Raw genomic sequence first — 14,705 nt, 5'->3', positions numbered from 1 at the left:
TTTAGCGGCTACAATTAATAAACACGAACGGTTACCACCATTCGTTTAGACATTCGCTAACATTACAAAAAATGGGGGGAGGAAAAAACCCAGAATATATGAATAAAAGATTAAATAGAAACGGTTTTAGTGAGAACGAGGAGTCAACGAGAAGGAAAGCGAAGCTGCCACTGCGTCAGTGTGTGTGTGTGTGTGTGTGTGTGTCTCTCTCTCTGTGTGTGTGTGTGTGTCTATGTGTGTGTGTGTGTGTCTGTGTGTGTGTGTCTCTCTGTGTGTGTGTGTGTGTGTGTGTGTGTGTGTGTGTGTGTGTGTGTGTGTGTGTGTCTCTGTGTGTGTGTGTGTGTGTGTGTGTGTGTGTGTGTGCGTGTGTCTCTGTGTGTGTGTGTGTGTCTCTGTGTGTGTATGTCTCTCTCTGTGTGTGTGTGTGTGTGTGTGTGTGTGTGTGCGTGTCTCTGTGTGTGTGTGTGTGTGCGTGTAGGTGTGTGCGCTCGGCAGCCTGTCTGATTACCATTCCCTGCCTGTATTTGTTCTCCCCGTCTCTCTCTTTTTACTCCCTCTCTCTCTCTCTCTCTCTCTCTCTCTCTCTCTCTCTCTTTCTCTCTCTCTCTCCGGAGGGGTTTAATGAGGCTTGGCTGTTGAATCCCAGAACAGCTTACTGCCACACACACACACACACACACACACACACACACTCCTGCCAGCATCCGTCTACTCAGCGCCAGGCGCCGCGGCGACAAGCCGGCACCGACTGAGCACAAACACTCATCGTCTTCTGTGTGTGTGTGTGTGTGTGTGTGTGTCCCTTTTGTTTCCTTGTCTCGCCGCCGTCGTCCTCTCTGATCGGCTCTCTGATCGACCGCTAACACTCCGTCTCTCTTCTTCTGCAGACTATCTGTCCGACCTCCAGGGAAGGTCGGAGGGCGATCCGGGAATCTGTTGGGAGTTTTACGGCAGCTCGTTGTGCGGTTAGTTTACACACAAACACACACGGGACACTGGGAATGCTGGGAAAGGATCGATGGTTGAGGATTAAAGGAAGTATGATTTGAGAACCCACAACCAAAAGACAAAAGTTCGAAGAAATAGATTTTAACTGGTGCTGAGAGAACGAGGGACACACGAGGAAAGAGACAATCAAGACTAAAGAGAATACCTCTAAACCAGTTAGGACCCAAATAACTACCTCTAAACCAGTTAGGACCCAAAGAACTACCTCTAAACCAGTTAGGAACCAAAGAACTACCTCTAAACCAGTTAGGACCCAAATAACTACCTCTAAACCAGTTAGGATCTAAAGAACTACCTCTAAACCAGTTACGATCTAAAGAACTACCTCTAAACCAATTAGGACCTAAAGAACTACCTCTAAACCAGTTACGACCTAAAGAACTACCTCTAAACCAGTTAGGACCTAAAGAACGACCTCTAAACCAGTTAGGACCTAAAGAACGACCTCTAAACCAGTTAGGATCTAAAGAACTACCTCTAAACCAGTTAGGACACAAATAACTACCTCTAAACCAGTTAGGATCTAAAGAACTACCTCTAAACCAGTTAGGATCTAAAGAACTACCTCTATACCAGTTAGGACACAAATAACTACCTCTAAACCAGTTAGGACCCAAAGAACTACCTCTAAACCAGTTAGGAACCAAATAACTACCTCTAAACCAGTTAGGACCCAAAGAACTACCTCTAAACCAGTTAGGAACCAAATAACTACCTCTAAACCAGTTAGGACCCAAAGAACTACCTCTAAACCAGTTAGGACCCAAAGAACTACCTCTAAACCAGTTAGGATCTAAAGAACTACCTCTAAACCAGTTAGGACCCAAAGAATTACCTCTAAACCAGTTAGGATCTAAAGAACTACCTCTAAACCAGTTAGGATCTAAAGAACTACCTCTAAACCAGTTAGGACCTAAAGAACTACCTCTAAACCAGTTAGGATCTAAAGAACTACCTCTAAACCAGTTAGGACCTAAAGAACTACCTCTAAACCAGTTAGGACCCAAAGAACTACCTCTAAACCAGTTAGGATCTAAAGAACTACCTCTAAACCAGTTAGGACCCAAAGAACTACCTCTAAACCAGTTAGGATCTAAAGAACTACCTCTAAACCAGTTAGGATCTAAAGAACTACCTCTAAACCAGTTAGGACCCAAAGAACTACCTCTAAACCAGTTAGGACCTAAAGAACGACCTCTAAACCAGTTAGGATCTAAAGAACTACTTCTACACCAGTTAGGACACAAAGAACTACCTCTAAACCAGTTAGGATCTAAAGAACTACCTCTACACCAGTTAGGACACAAAGAACTACCTCTAAACCAGTTAGGATCTAAAGAACTACCTCTAAACCAGTTAGGATACAAAGAACTACTAATTCATTGTGATGTTTTGTGTTCTCAGAACCGTCCAGCGAGGTCGGAGTGTTTAACGTTCTTGCTGACCCTCCGGGTCCAGAGGACGAAGAGGAAGATGAAGAGGAGGAAGAGGATGAGGAGCAACGAGCCCGGAGAGAGGTGTTTGAGTTTGAGCTGTCTGACCGACCACTGCTGCCCTGCTACAACATCCAGGTGTCTCTGTCCCAGGGGTGAGTTCAGAACACTGTCCACCAGGCTACACAGTGATTGACAGGAATAGACCATAAAGCAGGGGATGCTTTAGGGGCGGGGCTACACAGTGATTGACAGGTCTCTACCAGAGACGTATACGGCGTCTCTACGTCACTCCTCCTCAGTCCTAATATGGTCACTTCCTGCTCACTGGTTGCAAAAAAAAACAAGATTGCGACGGCCAAAATGCCGAAATAGAGACTTCAAACCAATGAGGGACGTCACCATGACGATGTCCACTTCTGTGGTTGTATACCGTTTCATAAGGTGGTCTGTCCTTTTTAAGGTGGACCAGCTATTCTCCTTTACGTGACAAGAGTTTTTTATTTTTATTTTAGTTGTTTCTTTGAACTCCTTTTGGTTCTGGACCACATGAACCCGACCACAGCTGTGAAATCAGCTTTGTTATAACAACTTATTATCTAATTAAAATAACACACACACACTCTCACACACACACACACACACACACACACACACACAGACACACCAATTAAGGTGGTGTAAAGGGACGGAGGGAAAACGATCCTCCGGAGAGAGAGAGAGAGAGAGAGATAAAGACGGGGACAGACGGAGAGGTCGTTAACGAGGATTGCATCGCGGTGGCGACACGGCTAATTGGCTTCCACTCCCCCCCCCCCCCCCCCTTCCTCCCCCTCGTACCTGATGTCGTATTAATGGCTCCTCCTGGTTACGAGGCCACCGGGCTCTGACACTCTCTCTCACGCTCTTTATTCGCATGTTTAACATTCCAACAGCAACGTGTGTGTGTGTGTGTGTGTGTGTGTGTGTGTGTGTGTGTGTGTGTGTGTGTGTGTGTTCATTTGCCCTTGACACACACACACACACACACACACGTTGTGAATCAATAGCAGCTCCTCGGCTGCAGCCGGAGACATAAAAGAGAAGCCGCCTCTCCGTCTTCCCTCTCTTGACATTTATGGGAAAACAAATTCAGCTTTAATTCAACGTTTCATTTGTAATCAAACTCAAATTTAATTGATAAAACTCTGACATTTTTAAATTCTTCTCTGTAAAAACGCTCTTTCTCCTCCTCCAGACCCAGGAACTGGCTCCTCCTCTCCGACGTCCTGGGTCGTCTCCGGATGACGTCTCGGTCTTTCCGGCGTCTCTTCCCTCAGCTCAACGTTCGGTCCGTCGGCGAGGACGAGTTCTACCAGCAGGCCCGTCGGTCGCAGCTCCTCACGGGTCCAGACGAGCGGGAGCTGGTCTCCTTCAGGCCGGACGTCAGGGACCCCCTGGAGCTGGTGGAGGCCACTCCGGAGCTCGCCGGCATGCTCGGCTCTTCTCTGGAGTTTGTGGACAGTCGTTGGGACTTGCTGGAGGCGTTTCCGCCGCCGCAACGTTTCCCACCGTTATTACCGCCGTCAGAAGCCGGATCTGCAGAGTCTGGACTGAGTATTAAGAATCTGGGAGGTTCGGAAACCAACATGAACGCTATCACGTGGGAACATCCAGGAAGTAGAAACACTACGGTTCCTCTTCCTGCAAAGCCAAACGTGACAGCGACTGCTAGCATGTGGGAGCCGCAAAGTAAGAACAGTTGGATCCCAAATTCTGGTTATTCGGACTCTAAAATGGACTCTAGGGAACAACAACAAGGAGCTAAGTCAGAGGTGGCGGTTTGTGCAAACACGTGGGAACCACAGCAACTAAGAAGCAGGAGCTCGGACACCAAAGTGGACCCACAGAACCCTACTAATTCTGCAACCGGCGCCTCGGACGCTAACGTGTGGAAGCGACCGAACCAAGGGCGTCCGACCGGCGGGGTTTCAGCCTCTACGAACCGAGGCGCTTCGGTTGACGTTGAACCGCAACGTCTACGAAGTAAAACCGCCGGGTCCAACGACGCTACGGACGCTAACGCATGGGGACGCCAGGGAGTAAAGAGGGCGGGGGGCACCACCACCACCAGCAGCACCGATGCTCACGGAGGCAAGACCGTAAAGATGGACGCCGCCTGGCAGAGGAACCTGGGCAACCTCAGAGTCCACATCAGGGACCTGGGGTTGAAAGTCGGGGGGGGAACCATCCAGAGAGACGTAAAGAAAGACCCGGAGAAGGCTGCCGGGAAGGGGGTCCGGCTCAAATCCAGGTCATGATGGTGTAGCCAGAGTCCAGAAACTAGTTCAGTTAACACCGTGACGGTGTCGTGTGCTACGTGTAAACTGTGAATATGCGTCCAGATGTCACTGTTGTTAAAATGAGTTCTTTGTAAATGGAGTCTGGTGTAAATACGACGTTTGTTACCTTTTGTTTGTCATTTTGTATTCAGGTCACCAAACTATTTATTGTCCAATAAATGTAAAGAACACGTCGTCTGGACTCAAGCTCATTATGCAGATTAGCTAGTATGTAGCAGGACTATGTATATATATATATATATATATACATATATATATATATATATATACATGTATATATATATATATACATGTATATATATATATATATATATACGTATATATATATATACGTATATATATACATGTGTATATATATATATATACATGTATATATACGTATATATATATATACGTATATATACATGTATATATATACAGAGAGAGTACCAGTCTGTGTTAAATATGCATGAAGACATGCGTGAGTGTTTACTGTTTAGGTGTGTAATTGGACGCTCATTAGCCTTTTATTCAGAGCCTAACTGTGTGTGTGTGTGTGTGTGTGTGTGTGTGTGTGTTAAACAGCCTCTAATTAAAGGCGGCGCAGCGAAACGCTGCAACATTTTATTTTATTTCTCTGCCAGACGGGGAAATTAAATTCCACTGATTGGACCGTAGGTCTGTCTACCTGTGTGTGTGTGTGTGTGTGTGTGTGTGTGTGTGTGTGTGTGTGTGTGTGTGTGTGTGTGTGTGTGTGTGTGTGTGTGTGTGTGTGTGTGACTCATGCGTCTCTAAAAACTGGGACAAACTATTTCCTCTAATATGAACCAGAGTGAGACTCCGTTCATGCATGCTGGATGTTTCCTCGCTCTCTCTCTCACTCGCCCACACCCTTTTATCTTGGTGTGTTTGTGTGTGTGTGTATTCAACTACACACACACACACACACACACACAGAGGTGGATGAGTCATTCACACACGCACACGCGCGGCAGGATAATAAAATGTGGGCGAGTGAAAAGAGACATCGCCACCTTTCTCCTCGCTCAGAATACTAATACCCCTCTGAGATTTTCAAAATAAGACACAAAGAAATGCATTTTTTTCTGCTTTTTATTAAAGAAAATGTTTTAAAAATATATATATATTATATTATAATATAATATATAACAATATATTATTGTTATATATAAGCTGGTGAAACTTCATAAATGTAATCGAAGCAATGTTCAGCTATCCTCTTTGACGCTAACTGAGCACAAACAAATAGCTTCAAACTGTTAGCATACCCTTTTTTACGCTCGCTGTCTGTAGTGGATGCTCTGACAAAAGTTATTCAATGTTAGCATTATGTAGCTAACCAACGCCAAGACCAAGCTACAAATGTTCAGCATGTCTGGTTTTATGCTAGCTGCTTGTAGCAAAGTGCAAAGAATTAGCTGAAAATATGGTAGCATATTCATTGTTATTCTTACTCTTACAGGAGCTAATCAAGAGCTAAAACGAATCATTAGCATCTCTTAGGCTAGCTAGGCTAACACATCTCGGATGTGTTATTTTCACATTCTTGTTTCTCTCGTCACATCGTGGGAAAGTACACTGCTATCACCAGATGGCGGAGAACTTTGTTCAGCTCGTTCTCTGTTACCCGTGTAGCATTAACGCATGGTGGGATTAGCATGCTAGCTAGTCATGCTAGCTAGTCATGCTAGCGTGTCTAGCAGAAGAAAAAATAAATAAGGCGTCCTGGTCCGTCTGTGTACTGGATCGGACCCTGGGGAAGCGTCCCAACATGATGGACTGTTTCTTTAAGTCATGATAAATGGAGCGCTGGGTTTCACCGCCCCCCCCCCTAGAATACACACACACTCACACTTTCATTCACTTTCAGTTAAAGCAGCCTTTCGCTTCTTCGCCTATTTTCTGTTTGTGTGTTTTCCATAAGTGTGTGTGTATAATAGGTGTGTAACTCTGTGTGTGTGTGTGTGTGTGTGTGTGTGTGTGTGTGTGTGTGTGTTTGTGTGTGTGTGTGTCGTCTGGCTGTTTAGTGAGCAAGACGAGCAGCGCCGGCGATGAATATTTAAACAGTGAGAGAGAGCAGCCATCATTTATTGATGTTGGTGAAGGGAAAGATGAATAGCCCGTCTGTGTACACAGTGTGTGTATGTGTGTGTGTGTGTGTGTGTGTGTGTGTGTGTGTGTGTCGCCTGAATACGAGTCGACTCAAACTGATTTTCTCTGTGTTCCACTTTGGTTGTTCAGAATGTAAATTTTAAAGGTTTAATAAGTAACATTTACACATAAAAATGTCTTAAAAACAAACAAACAAAAGGTCTTTATGTTTGTTTGTTTGTGTGTTTTCTGACATAAATCCAAATGTTTACAACAATGGTCATAGAAATCTGTCATTTTATTGAAGGTGCGTTTCATTTGTTCGCCTGTCGGTGGCGTTGTCTCCTCTTTACTCCTCTAGAGTCCTCCAGAGAAACAGGAAGTTATCAAGTTAGCGTTACACTAGCTAACATTGACAAGAAAGATTGGTTTAGTAAATGTTAGCTAACATTACGTTAACGTAATGTTACATCACGTTCACGTATTGTTAACGTAATGTTACATCACATTCACGTATTGTTAACGTAATGTTACATCACGTTCACGTATTGTTAACGTAATGTTACATCACGTTCACGTATTGTTAACGTATTGTTACATCACGTTAATGTATTGTTACATAACGTTAACCTGATGTAACAATACGTTAATGTAATGTTAGCTAACATCACGCTAATAATACGTTAGTAATGTTAACTAGTGAGGGAGAGAGAGAGAGAGAGAGAGAGAGGTAGAGAGACAGAGAGATGTAGATAGAGAAAGAGAGACAGATAGAGACAGGTAGAGAGACAGAGACGTAGAGAGAGAGAGACAGAGAAAGAGAGAGAAACGTAGATAGAGAGAGATAGAGAGAGAGAGAGAGAGAGAGAGAGAGAGAGAGAGAGCGAGCATGTCTGTGTGTGTGAGAGAGAGAGAGAATAATGGAGGAGGAAATCAGGACGGTTTCAAGGTTCCCCAGTTTTCCCCTCGCTGCCTCACACAAGTCAGACAAGGTCACACACACACACAGACACACATACACAGACACACACACACAACACACATACACAAACACACACAGACACAACACATACACAGACACACAGACACACATTCACAGACACGCAACACACACATACACAGACACAACACACATACACGGGCACACACTTGTCTTCACGCTTCACTACCAATCCCTTCTATCTCTCTCTCTCTCTCTCTCTCTCTCTCTCTCTCTCTCTCTCTCTCGCTCTAATGCAGACACTTGCTCGCCCGCCCACTGTACTCGTCTGACCTGTTAGCTTCATGTAGCCAGTGTTTGTCACAGAGTTAGTTGAGACTAGCTAGCGTTAGCTTCATGTAGCCAGTGTTTGTCACAAAGTTAGTTGAAACTAGCTAACGTTAGATTCATGTAGCCAGTGTTTGTCACAGAGTTAGTTGAGACTAGCTAACGTTAGATTCATGTAGCCAGTGTTTGTCACAGAGTTAGTTGAGACTAGCTAGCGTTAGCTTCATGTAGCCAGTGTTTGTCACAGAGTTAGTTGAGACTAGCTAGCGTTAGCTTCATGTAGCCAGTGTTTGTCACAGAGTTAGTTGAGACTAGCTAGCATTAGCTTCATGTAGCCAGTGTTTGTAACAGTAAGTTGAAACTAGCTAACGTTAGATTCATGTAGCCAGTGTTTGTCGCAGAGTTAGTTGAGACTAGCTAGCGTTAGCTTCATGTAGCCAGTGTTTGTCACAGAGTTAGTTGAGACTAGCTAGTGTTCGCTTCATGTAGCCATTGTTTGTCACAGAGTTAGTTGAGACTAGCTAGCGTTAGCTTCATGTAGCTTCATGTAGCTAGTGTTTGTCAGAGTTAGTTGAGACTAGCTAGCGTTAGCTTCATGTAGCTAGTGTTTGTCAAGAGGAGGAGGAGGAGGAGAAGAGGATGAATAGGAAGATGAGGAGAGGAGGAGAGGAGGAAGAAGAAAAGCTGAGAAGGAGAAGAAGAGAATGGAGAGTAGAGAAGAAGGAGAAGGAGGAGAGTAGAAGAAGGAGAGGAGGAGGAGACGAAGAGTACGAGGACGATAGTAGAAGAAGAAGAGGAGGAGGAGATGAGGAGAAGAAGAAGAGGAGAAGGAGAGGACGAGATGAGAGGAGAAGGAGACGAACGAGGAGATGAGGAGAAGAAGAAGAGAATGAGAAGGAGAGGAGAAGGAGGAGAAGGAGAGTACGAGGACGAGATTAGGAGAAGGAGACGAACGAGGAGATGAGGAGAAGAAGAAGAGAAGGAGAGGATGAGAGGAAGAGGAGGAGAAGAAGAGAAGGAGAAGGAGAGTACGAGGACGAGAGTAGAAGGAGGAGGAGGAGACGAACGAGGAGATGAGGAGAAGAAGAAGAAAAGGAGAAGGAGAGGACGAGGAGGAGAAGGGCAAGAAAAGAGGAAAGAGAGAAGGAGAAGAGGATTAAGAGGAAAAGGAGAAGGAGAGGAGGAGAATAAAACATTAATGGAGGCTAACAGTCGTCTACAGAGACTCATAAATCACACACATCCTGTCTGACAGCAGAGTGTGTGTATGTGTGTGTGTGTGTGTGTGTGTGTGTGTGTGTGTGTGTGTGTGTGTGTGTGTGTGTGTGTGCGTATGTGCGTGTGTGTGTGTGTGTGTGAGACCACAGCTCCCCCTGTGGGTCACTTTATCATCTGCAGTAAATATATTAATATTATTGTTTATAAATATACTAAATGAATAATATAAATACATAATATAAATATATTAAATAAATAAATAATATAAATATATTAAATAAATAATATAAATAAATAAATTAAACTTCTTCTCTTGAAGGCACATTGTGACCTTTAACCCCGTCATAATGACATTATTATGAATACTTTTATATACATTCTTCTTGATTTATTTATTTATAATTTATCTTGATAACGTTTATATTTTCTCATATGTTATTTAATATGTATTCAATACAAATACAATATAAATAAACACTTCATTCAACCGGAAGTGTTTAGTGTAGTTGCGTTATAACTTCCGGTAGCAGCCTGTAAACAGCAGCTAGCTGTTAGCTTCCCAAGCTATCCTCCTATTAGTGTGAAGGAAAGGAAACAAGACACCGTCGAAGAAGAATGGGTACGTGCTGACGATGCTAATTAATATATTTACTGTATTATAATCATTATGTATATATATATTTATATATATTATGTCTCATTAGTTCCGATAACTAAGAAGCAAACATTAGCTAGCTCAACTGATGTGTTGTTATCGGACCGGACTCCATGTAAAAAACGAACATTTCTACTTTACTTTGGCTCCTGGAGGAGATATCTATTTAATATACAACATATTATTAGCTATTGTGACTCTGCTATAGTTACATTAAGATTCGGCATGTGTGAACATGTTATATATGTGTGTGTGTGTGTGTGTGTAATATATATATATATATATATATATATATATATATAACCTGTTATACATGTAAAAGTACAAATATATTTAGTATATATATATATATATATATATATTTAGTTATAAATATATATATTTATAAAATATCTTGTAGTTGTATTAAGTATTTCTACGTCACCGATAACCAACCAAACCATGGTACTAATGCTACTAGTAGTTAGTCTAGTTAATGCCTGCTGATAACCAGGCAAACATCTTAAACATGGTGGTGAATGAGATGTTACCTCTAATATCACAAATGTGTTTCATTATTCATATTATTATTTATTAAGACAATAAAAGACCTTCTTCTCTCCTCCTCTTCTCCTCTCATTCTCTCTTCCTCCTCTCTTCCTCTCCACTTCTCCTCTCTTTCTCCCCTCTTCCTCTCCTCCTCTCTCTCTCTCTCTCTCTCTCTCTCTCTCTCTCTCTCTCTCTCTCTCTCTCTCTCTCTCCTCAGCCTCTCCTCCCCCCCTCTCCTCCCTGCGCCTCCTCCTCCCTCCTCTCCGCCTGCTGACGGCGGCCATGTGGCAGGTTGCTCGGCGTCAGAGTGTGAGTCATTATGGGATGCTGGAGGACTTTGTTTCCCTGGTGACGGAGGCGGTCCCACAGCTGCTGACGGACCGACAGAAGAGCCTGTTGCTCCTGGCTCTCAGGGCCAAGGTGAGAGTGGGAGGAGCTTCAGTGGGAGGAGCTTCAGTGAGAGACACCTCAGTGACCAATCAACATGATCAGTTATTTATTAACCGTCTGATCTACAGGTGACCCTCTGTGACCCTCAGACACAACACTACGTCTACAAGACGACGGTGAGACGACAGGACTCTGCTTCTGCTTCTGCTTCTTCTGCTTCTGCTCCTTCTTCTTCTGCTTCTTCTGCTTCTTCTTCTGCTTCTGCTTCTTCTGCTTCTTCTTCTACTTGTAGGAGCAGTGTATTGTGGGATATGGAGTATTTCTGATCATTATTGATGATCAATAAAACAGATGTGTCTTCTCAGTCTGACCACCAGGTGGATGAACTGTGCTCCTCTCTGGTGACTCAGAGTCCAGAGGACAGACTCCGCCTCCTGCAGGAGGTGTTCCACCACGACTTTGACTCCGCCCTCCAGTGTCTCATCTCTGACTTCCTGTCCAGGATCGACCAGCTGTTTCCTGTGCCTGACTTCAAACAGGTCCTCAGTTGCCAGTGGCTGCTAACGGCTAACGCTAACTAGCCCTCGTGCTAACGGCTACTTGGATACTGAAGGTTGTTGTTGTCTCTGATTGGTGCGTCTCAGGCGGCGTGCTGGCTCGACGCTGCCCCCGGTGGTCTGGAGGACTGTCTGCAGGAGGCAGACTGCGACGAGCTGAGGGAGCTGCTGACCAATCAGAGCTGTCGACTGGGTCACGCCACCACCACAGGTATGACATCACTTTGTAGTTCTTTTTTTTTTATCTCACCTTCTTCTTCCTCTTTTTCTTCCTCTTCTTCTTCACCTGTTTCTTTTTTCCCTCAGTGGGTGACGACACGGAGAAGCTCCTCCTCTCTGCCTGGACACACCCCCTTCTCGCCAAACCAACCAGTCCTGAGCCTCCTCTCAGCGAGGTCCAATCAGATCCTCCGCCTGACGTGGAGCGGGTGAAGGTGGAGGTGGAGGTGATGACGGAGGACGAAGAAGATGAACAGGAGGTGGAGGAGGAGACTGTGAGTGGTCCGGTGGAGCAGGAGGCGCCAAATCAGAGCTCAGCAGTGGGCAGCGACGAATGTGCGGTCACACCTGTGATTGTGGAGGACAGGTGAGGCGATGTGTGATCGATAGATTAATCCATGGAGAGATTCCCGTATTGACCACCTTGTTTCCTGATAGGTTGGATGACTCACCTGGAGACTTTGTGGACCAATCGGAGCAAGGCTGCTCTGAGGTCACTGCTAATGCTCTGTACAGCATTTCCCACAATTCTCAGCGGGTCGCTCACAAATGTCCTCAGTGTGGAAAATGTTTCATCTACCGATCTCAGGTGAGTGTGTACAATAACGGTAGTAGTCGTAGTAGTAACAGTAGTATTAGTAGTCGTAGTCGTAGTAGTAACAGTAGTATTAGTAGTCGTAGCAGAAGTAGTTACAGTAGTAGTAGTAGTATCAGTAGTGACTTGGACCAGTTGTCCAGTCAGCTTGTCAGTCTCTCTCTCTCTCTCTCTCTCTCTCTCTCTCTCTCTCTCTCTCTCTCTCTCTCTCTCTCTCTCTACGTGTCTCTCTCTCTCTCTCTCCAGGTGATCCGTCACCTGCGTACCAATAAGTCCTGCGGGTCGGCCTTGTCAGCGACTAGAGCTGTGAACCTGCAGAGTTTACCTGAGGTAGAGCTCCGCCCCCCAGAGCCCCGCCCCCCGGCACCCCGCCCCTCCAGGAGCCACTCCTGTTTCCAGTGCAACGCCACCTTCAGAACCAAAGCCGAGCTTCTCTCTCACCAGCGCAGCCACCGGGCCCGACCCGTCTACCAGTGCGGCCAGTGCGACAAGGAGTTCCACCACCTTTCCAGTCTGACCAATCACAAGCAGACGCACTTGGACCGAGGCGGCTTCACCTGCAGCCGCTGCGACAAGGTGTTCGAGTCGGCCAAAGAGAGAGACGCCCACCGGCTGCAGCACCGGCTGCCGGACCTCACCTGTACGGTGTGCGACCAGACCTTCAGCTCTCAGACTCGGCTGCTAAGACACCTGCAGACCCACTCTGTGGAGGGAGCCGAGCCCTGCTACAACTGTCGCTTCTGTGACCAGAGCTTCTCAGGTAACTCAGGTGGATCTTAGGTAAATCTCAGGTAAGCAGACCTCACTGATAACCTCTCATGCTCCCCCTAGGAGTGACCCAGCTCCGTATCCACCAGCGCACGCACACTTTCCGCTCGTACCAGTGCGACCAGTGCAGCAAGACGTACGGCTCCCTGACCGGCCTTCAGTCCCACCGGGCCAGCCACACCACCGAGAGCCGCTTCCTGTGCCCGCAGTGCGGCAAGCGGTTCAAGACCCGCGACGGTCTGGAAGGCCACCTGAGGACCCACACCGGTGAGCGGCCCTACCGCTGCCCGTACTGCCCCAAGGACTTCACCGCGCTCGCCGGACTCAACGTGCACGTGCGCCGCCACACCGGGGAGCGACCGTACGTGTGCACGGTGTGCGGTAAAGGATGGCCGTCCGGAGGAGACCTGCAGAAACACATGAGAACTCACACAGGAGAACGACCGTACGTCTGTCTGGAGTGTGGAAAAGGGTTCTCCATCTCCTGTCACCTGACGGAGCACCGCAGGATCCACACCGGTAAGAAACTACAGTCTGAAGTATTCACACCGGTAAGAAACTACAGTCTGAAGTATTCACACCGGTAAGAAACTACAGTCTGAAGTATTCACACCGGTAAGAAACTACAGTCTGAAGTATTCACACCTGTCTGTCTCCCCCCCAGGAGAGAAGCCCTTCTCGTGTCCAGAGTGCGGTAAATGTCTAAGGAGGAAGTTTGACCTGAAGAAGCACATGTTGTCTCACAGTGACGTCCGTCCTCACGGCTGCGTCTTCTGTCCAAAGAGCTACACCCGAAAGACTCACCTGAACCGCCACCTGCTGACCCACGGGACGGAGGACAGACAGGTGGTGGAGGAGACGGAAGACAGACAGGTGGTGGGGACAGAGAACAGACAGGTGGTGGTGGAGGATGCCTGAGCGTCTCCAGGTTGTTATGTCATCATGTCTGTCTTTGATGTGTGATTTATTGATTACTGATCAGTGATTGGTTCCAGTGTATCTGTGCTTCGCTCTATAAAAGCTCTCCTCTGTCATCTTGTCATGTGACTTCATTTCAACACAAACTAAACTTTATTAGCACTCTGTGGACGGAACAGGAAGTGTCTCATGGACAGGTAAGAGTTATAAAGCAGTTATTACATGTTGATGAGGAGGAGGAGCCTAGACAAGGTTGTTTACACTGAGGCGTCTCTCAGGAGGTCCCCTGTTTGTCTCTCTCCCTGTCTGTCTGTCCCCCTGTCTGTCTTTCTCTCCTCCTGTCTGTCTGTCCTCCTGTCTGTCTGTCCCCCTGTCTGTCTTTCTCTCCTCTTGTCTCTCCTCCTGTCTGTCTCTCCCCCTGTCTGTCTCTCCTCCCGTCTGTCTCTCCTCTTGTCTCTCCTCCCGTCTGCCTCTCCTCTTGTCTCTTCCCCTGTCTGTCTCTCCTCCTGTCTGTCTCTCCTCCTGTCTGTCTCTTCCCCTGTCTGTCTCTTCCCCTGTCTGTCTCTCCTCCTGTCTGTCTCTCCTCTTGTCTGTCTCTCCTCCTGTCTGTCTCTCCTCTTGTCTCTCCTCCTGTCTGTCTCTCCTCCTGTCTGTCTCTCCCCCTGTCTGTCTCTCCTCTTGTCTGTCTCTCCCCCTGTCTGTCTCTCCTCTTGTCT

At 46.3% G+C, this 14,705-nt stretch overlaps 2 protein-coding genes across 5 annotated transcripts in view; both read left to right on the top strand.

Annotated features, from left to right (window-relative positions):
- Positions 1–4,957, top strand: part of bcor (BCL6 corepressor) — a 27,848-nt gene extending 22,891 nt beyond the window's left edge. For all 4 annotated transcript variants that reach the window (XM_068730819.1, XM_068730811.1, XM_068730828.1 and 1 more), the window contains exons 12-14: positions 888–965; positions 2,413–2,596; positions 3,679–4,957. In XM_068730819.1, the coding sequence (XP_068586920.1) occupies positions 888–965; positions 2,413–2,596; positions 3,679–4,741 (1,325 nt within the window). In that variant the 3' untranslated portion in view covers positions 4,742–4,957. The remainder of the gene's footprint in view (positions 1–887; positions 966–2,412; positions 2,597–3,678) is intronic.
- A 4,910-nt stretch (positions 4,958–9,867) lies between these two features.
- LOC137887631 (zinc finger protein 345-like) lies at positions 9,868–14,105 on the top strand. The gene is made up of 10 exons (XM_068730746.1): positions 9,868–9,978; positions 10,760–10,962; positions 11,061–11,108; positions 11,298–11,471; positions 11,577–11,700; positions 11,796–12,075; positions 12,147–12,297; positions 12,550–13,063; positions 13,135–13,590; positions 13,736–14,105. The coding sequence occupies exons 1-10, from the start codon at positions 9,975–9,977 to the stop codon at positions 13,987–13,989; spliced, it is 2,208 nt and encodes a 735-aa protein (XP_068586847.1). The 5' UTR covers positions 9,868–9,974; the 3' UTR covers positions 13,990–14,105.
- The last annotated feature ends 600 nt before the right edge of the window (positions 14,106–14,705 follow it).

Source organism: Cebidichthys violaceus, unplaced genomic scaffold (genome assembly GCF_023349555.1).
Source record: "Cebidichthys violaceus isolate CVI_PGR_0920_01 unplaced genomic scaffold, fCebVio1.0.p SCAF_103, whole genome shotgun sequence".
In the NCBI taxonomy this organism is placed as follows: Eukaryota; Metazoa; Chordata; class Actinopteri; order Perciformes; family Stichaeidae; genus Cebidichthys; species Cebidichthys violaceus.
This window is presented reverse-complemented; position numbering and strand designations above follow the sequence as displayed.